Raw genomic sequence first — 6,969 nt, forward strand, 5'->3', positions numbered from 1 at the left:
GTTTACTGGCCTGAATTAGTGAATAATCCATCTCATATATTAATTAATAGGCCAATAGATTTCCAAGTTTAGTACTTGAAGACACTTTCCGAATGAGTACTAAAGTGTTTTTATATATAAATCTTCCTTGGTAAACATAATCGCCATATCGTAAGATAACTGAACCGTTATGGGGGCGTTTCAAAACAGAGGCCAGATCTCAAGATAATTGAATAGTTATGCGGGAGTTTTAAAGCAGAGGGTGAGGAGCACATTTCTTTCTCTAACATCATTGAAACAGTTGGCGGTTGTTTTAGTGCAGCAATCGGACAACATTCTGTCGCAAACCACTCAGACAATCTACGAATCCATTCCGCGGAGAATTGCAACTATTCTATAACCAATATAAATATTATTTATATACCAAGTGTTCATTGCCGATAACGATCAACTTCTTCATGTAATGGCTATCCGACTTAAAACCACTTCGCTTCTCTTTCGAACCCTTCCACCCAAAAGACCATAAATAATAAACAACTCATGCTCTAGAAATTGTGAAAAGAACAGTGTATTTAAACAAAAAAGAACTTAAATTCAATTGGTGCGCTGCACTTAGCGACTGCGCTGCACACAGCGACTTGATGCACGTTCAGAGGTTTATGGAGATGTTGGTCCATCTTATACCAATTGCCGGTTTTTATTTAACGGTTTAAAAGTGGCGACTCGAATTGACTGAAAATGCCATTTCTTGGCCACTTGTTGCAAGAGTTGTCTAAGATACACTGTTGCATTTCGATTAGGAAGTTCTGTCGCACCCAGATCGGTGCAGCATGGTTTTGCTGGTACGCGGCTCCGCAAAAGTGAAGAAGTGCGAAAATGGATCGGTGGGTGGATCGCTGCAAAATCAATATAAATACTCTCAATATGATATCGTCACATTGCCAAAAATATTTTAAAAATTTTACAGAAAATGATGGGAACTATTCTGATTAATTTTCCACAATAAATGTCTTTTTCAAGTAAAAAAGTAATCAAAATTTCTGGAAACACCTAATATTATGTAAATGTTTGTTTATCTTTCCCCTTTTAGTTGATTTAGGAATCTAAACATATGCAGTCGATATCAACTCTGGCAAGTTTTAAAAGTCAATTATCATAGAAAACGTGAATTAATATTTTTAAGAGACATCAAAGAAGCTTTATTTAATTTTATTCCATGAAAATCTGTTGCAGATGTTTAATTTTTAACTCTAATTAAATATTGAAAAATAAAAACATAATATTTTTTTATTTTTTTCGGATGTTGAGTGAGGATGGACACAATTTATGAAGCGATAATAAAAAAGGTGCAACTAATGCCAACCCTGATTTTGTCTTTTAAAGTATAATAATGTTTGTGTATCACTAAAAATACAACTGTCCAAACCAGTTGGCAATAAATCTATAAATTTTCAAGTTCATTTTTAATAATAAGAAACGGTTAAATTATTTCATTTTGTTCTAAAAACCATGTAACTTTGAAGGCAATACTATTTTATAGAAGCAAAGACCTACAAGTTTTACAAGTCATCTTTGAAACAGTAAAAAACTTAAGCTTTTTGTTCTATTGTATCATTATTGATTTTTCATACATTTTTATAAACCATATTTGTTGTTTTTTTTTGGATGTAGAGATAAAATGGAAAAAAAACATATTTAATCACAACAACAAAAACATATTTAGTATTTTATACTATTGATTTATAACTAAAAATTATAAAAGACAACAATTGTCTTATTCATTACATTTGATATTTTGCTACTTCAAGTGGTGCTTAGGAATTGATAAGAAATGAATCACATATAACGTTTATTTTCGTCAACAGAGAAACAAAATGCCAGCACAAGCAGGGGCAGACAAAGTAAACAATTCTTTGTGGTCAGAGGAGCGAAATCCAAATAATCGGCATATATTACCGCCAATAGGCGTTGCCGTTGTTTTAATGACACTGTATTTAGCTGTGCAGCAACATTTTGTGAGTTGTTCCTATCAGTCGAGCAGTAATCTTCCCAGCGAAAACATATGGTCTGACCTGGAAAATGATCTAAAAACGCAACAGCAAAACGGAAATAATCAGAACAGCATTTTAGCCAGACTATTAGAGTACGAGCATATCTGTAAGGATTTGGAGATCTTTACTAAGAAATTTAAAACCACTACACTTGCGAAGGAAACCGCTTTAGAAGATAATGAAAATGTCGAAAATATTGAAAAACATGAATGCGTTGGGACCAAAAAAACAAGCCCAGCAAAAAATAAGCGCAGATCGATTGTTCCTGCAAATAAATCAACAAAATACAAATTTCCGGTTAATACAAAGAAACGGCATGAAAGTAAAAATAAGAACTCAACAGCTGAACCCATAATCTATATGTTCGCTTTGGTTTTTATATATTTATTGCTGAAGGCGGCTTCTGATATTAATCAACACTATAAAACGGTAAATACAAGATGCTGTACAAAAACTTGAATAACAAGATAATTACTCTACTTACAGCAAAATAAAAACGATAAACGTTTGAGACGATGTTCCTTGCAATCGTACGCCCAAAGTCGCCGGTCGACAGCGGATCGTCGTGCTTCAAAAGGTATTACGGTATTTCAATCCAAGTCTGTTTTAACCTAAGCTTTGTTAATCTATGCCAATTAAACTTTTAACTACTGGTTTCTAAATGTCAATGCATTCCTTTTCTAGGTTTCCTTTTATTTTCGACTGATTTTTTTTTTTGAAAAATACAATGTTTATGTGTATATATGAATTAAGAAAGAAGAAAATAAACTCTTTTTTAAAGTAAATTATTATCCATTGCAATATTTGTGAGGTTGTATTTTTTAGAAAAAGAAAGATTTATTATAACTGTCTTAACAAACCTCGCAAAGCACTACCAAGAGTGTTACCTTTTCACGCACATTTTTATACATATGTTTGCCTGGCTGAATAGAAATTTCGATTTGTTTCCTTTGCTCTTTTCCTTCCATATTGGGCAAGGAAAGGTCTTCGCACTTTTTATTTAGCAACTCTATACATCTAATCAAAATTTACTAATCTTTATAGATAAAGTTAAACCAGATATTAGATTTAAATTCAAAATTTAAACCCTATATTAAATGAATTTATATGGGAACAAAGATGAAATTCTAATATTTCATGTGAACTTGTATATAAAGCTGACAGCAAACCGTCAATATCAATGTCTTACAAATTAACAAAAAATTGAGAATTTCTCAATACACTGAATAATTTTCTTTTATATGTGGATTACGGCTTTCTCAAATTCAAATCAAATTTAGTGGAACTAATGTCACACTTCTATAGACTGCAATCTAATTTACGATTTTGTTTACACTTTTTTAAGCAAATTTAAATCTATTTGTATTTGTCTAATTACGTGTATCTTTACATTTTTATATCCATCACCGAAGGACGGGGGGTTTGCTCATTTCGTCAAAATGTTTGCAAAGCCCAGAAGGAAGCTTCGGAGAGCCCACAAAGCATATGTACTCTAGATCAGCACCAAACTCTGAATCCTTGTAAGCATGACCGCCTGTCCGTCTCTGTAAAGTCTGTTGTAAACATTTTCGTGGCCGCAAAAATGACTTCGAATTTGGCAGGAACATTGAAAGTTCTTGCATGCGGGTTGGCATTGAAAATGGGCCAAATCAATCAAGGGGCACCTTGACCTTTATAAAGTGCGGGAAAAAATTTCAAAAACCCCATAAAGTGTACAAATTCTTGGCCAGTTTCAAATTTGCAATGTAACTAAACATATCCGTCTGTTTGTCTATGCATCTGTGGTAAATATTCTCCTGTGAGCGAATACGAAAATATCGCCTAAAAATTTGTAATAGAATTTGAACACGCCTACAACTAGGCCTAAATGCCTATGTTTTTATTTTGAAAATAGAAAAAATGGGCCACGCCCATTCCATATTATAGAGCGTGAAAATTTACTTCTTTTAGTCTTTTTGGCTTTTTAAAGATAACGGTGACGGGTATAAAAGATTCGGTCATAACCGAATATAATTTTCTTACTTGTTATATTTTGATAATAATTTTATAATATATTTGTCGCAAGTTATGAAATAAAAAAAATGCTTTAAAATTCTAAACCTGCATTTGTTTTGCGTTTTTTATATGTGTGTAATCGATATATACATATATATATTTGTATGCATACACATATACCTACTAAATCATCATACTTACTTTTGATAATTCATTCATTAAACTAAAAACATCGTAATGAGGAATAAAGAAATGTACCATTCACGATTGGCGTCCGCCCGTTCCCTATCGGCTGACCATTATCAATTTGGAGAACGTTTGTTCACGGTTACACACATGACTGCATCAGCGTTAAACGATTCGAGTGAGAAACGACAGCCAATCGTATCTGATAGTACTTTACCAAAAAATTGGCAAATTTTGAAGCAAAGTATCAAAAGCGACAGGTTTGCTGTGACGAAACGCACAGGTATATTTATTATGAAAATCAATTCTTGCCATGAACTGTTGTTATGTTTTAGAAATGCCACATTCGGAGACAGGGCCAGTTGGTTTGGCGTTCCAAATGCAAAAGATCACCTCTTCCGCACAGGCTATTACAAGTTTGTCCATTTCCAGGCGACCATCTGTTATTGATTCGCTTGAATTGAACGAATCTAAACGACGTGTACGCATGATTCGTCATTAATTTAAAATTAAGAAATATTCTGACGAAAATCAATGTATAAGAGGGATGGCGACCAATAATGAGATTTTTCTGACTACATAAACAATAATATTTTCATGGGAGATATTAAGAGCAATTTATTCCAGCCATTGTTCTCTAAAAATTGGATCTGTCATTTCAAAAATTTTCCTCCTTCTTTATTCTCTTATTCAAAAAGAGCTTGTACCGATTATTCGAAAGATTATATCGAGTACGGGAACATTTCCATTTGGAAAACTTTTCTTCCTCTTCCTTTTCACTTCCAAAATTTACATATCGAAGGCATAATACAAATTTTTAAATCATATATTTTCGTATATATTGGTAACCGATATATATTTACGTCAGATATTTTATTATCGAAACAATTAACCTTGAACGGGCCGGATGTCAAGGCTCCGAACATATGCTTACATACAAGTAATTAGCATTATTGTGTAGCGAGTAAAAACTTTCTTGTTACTTGTCAAAGTCATTTTAATTAATTAATATTTAGGTTCTTTTACATTTATGGGCAAAATAAGAATTAGTATAAAAGGAGTAAAAGCTCCTGCTACCTCCCCAAGAGAGATGAGAAAGGAAGGAAGAAAATAATGTATTCATAGCAAAATTCGATTTTAACATAACATTTCTAGTTTACAATGGCTGAATGGGACTGCCTGTCACATTAAAAAATGCCAAAATTTTATCTCTCACCTTGTTTATGCGTTTTACTGCCATATATACTTTAAGTTTTCTTAGAATCTAAAATTCATTATAATAAGGGAAAAGAAAGTATAAATGTATATTTTAACAAGTAAGAAAGTTATATTCGGCAGGGGCCGAATCTCGCATATCCACCACAATACTCTTCTCCCTCTCCAACTTCTCTTATTTGATAACCATTTTAAGAAAAAAATTAAATCACCCGATCGCGGAGAATTATAATTGCATGCAATTAAGCCATATATGCTTACCCCAAGAAATACTTTTAATCCTAAATACCCCAAGACCTTATGTATTAAACTTTCATCATAATTAAGATTATAGCTAACACACTTTATCGCATTCTACTCTTCAATTTCTTTCATTTGATAGCTATATCGAATAGATTTAGTAGGATTAAGTTGTGACGTGTGCTTCAATTAATTTGGAACTAACGCGTTTAGCTTTTCGCATTCTACTCTCCAAGTTCTTTTATTTGAGACCCATATCGCTGGTATTATTAAACAAAAATTAATCGCTGTGTGTATCACACTCATTTTAGAATTAACCCATTTTTAGGCAGATAATATAACTTCATTTGAAGAATGTCCCAGAAGAGTTTTAAACATTCTATCCCGTTTGCCTTATGATAAATAAGCATAAAAACTCAAAAAAGTGAAAAAAATGAAATTTGTAATCACTTGTAACCTTGTGCGGGCGTGGCCGATTGGTTCCATTTTCGGACTTAAAGAGTAGACTGTTTCGTAAAGTAAATGTGGAAATTATTAGCCTCTTAAATTACAGATTTTTGTTAAGAAAAACCGCGTTATGTCCAGTTAACGTTCCATTGCGGTCCTCTTTTCTAATCAATCTGGCCCATTTTCAATACCAACTTGCGTGCAAAAATTTGCAATATTTTTACCGCATTTGAAGTCGATGTCTTCATTTTTGCGACGAGCACAGTGCCAACCAAACACCACACAGACGGACAGACGTGATGTAATCAATTCACAATTTCCCGCTAATAAAGAATATATGTACTGCATAGGGTCTCTGAAGCTTCCTTTTGGAGAAAAAAAATTCACCTAAAATATATCACTAATTAAAGTGAAAATATTGCCAAACTACTTAATACCTTCCAACTTACTAATGCGCTATTCGTTAGCAAACCATTGAGGCCATGAGAAATAGGAAAAATGAGGGAGAAAATTTGGAGATTTACTTAAAAAATCTGAACAGGATCTGAACAGAATAAAACAAAAAAACAAACATATCTTTTAGTTATATAAACCAGCCATAGTTTTTTTTTATTATTATTTGTTTTATGAAAAAAAAAAAAAAAACACCAACAGGTATAGAAATATTACAAAAACAAAGCAATTGTTGCTATCCTCCGAATGTCAACCAAGGCAACATTATTTAACCCTTTAGCCTATAACCACTGACAAGTCGGACTCGCGGTAAAGAAACTATATAATAACAGAAAAGGCACGGGTTCGGCTTTTGGTAATGTATTTATGTATGTAATGTAATGTATTAAAATTATTATTTACT

The 6,969-nt window shown here is 32.7% G+C and overlaps 1 protein-coding gene across 3 annotated transcripts; it reads left to right on the top strand.

Annotated features, from left to right (window-relative positions):
* Positions 1 to 1,361: 1,361 nt before the first annotated feature.
* On the top strand, positions 1,362 to 5,939 carry LOC119636050. 3 transcript variants are annotated; one of them, XM_038031133.1, is made up of 5 exons: positions 1,362 to 1,559; positions 1,845 to 2,459; positions 2,517 to 2,607; positions 4,276 to 4,494; positions 4,547 to 5,939. In XM_038031133.1, the coding sequence occupies exons 2-5, from the start codon at positions 1,854 to 1,856 to the stop codon at positions 4,711 to 4,713; spliced, it is 1,083 nt and encodes a 360-aa protein (XP_037887061.1). In that variant the 5' UTR covers positions 1,362 to 1,559; positions 1,845 to 1,853; the 3' UTR covers positions 4,714 to 5,939. The 3 variants fall into 3 exon arrangements, with proteins under 3 accessions (XP_037887061.1, XP_037887063.1, XP_037887062.1); XM_038031134.1 differs by lacking the exon at positions 1,362 to 1,559 and having other exon boundaries at positions 1,670 to 2,459; XM_038031135.1 differs by lacking the exons at positions 4,276 to 4,494; positions 4,547 to 5,939 and having other exon boundaries at positions 1,367 to 1,559; positions 2,517 to 3,734.
* The last annotated feature ends 1,030 nt before the right edge of the window (positions 5,940 to 6,969 follow it).

This window comes from Glossina fuscipes, unplaced genomic scaffold (assembly GCF_014805625.2).
Source record: "Glossina fuscipes isolate IAEA_lab_2018 unplaced genomic scaffold, Yale_Gfus_2 27, whole genome shotgun sequence".
NCBI lineage: Eukaryota > Metazoa > Arthropoda > Insecta > Diptera > Glossinidae > Glossina > Glossina fuscipes.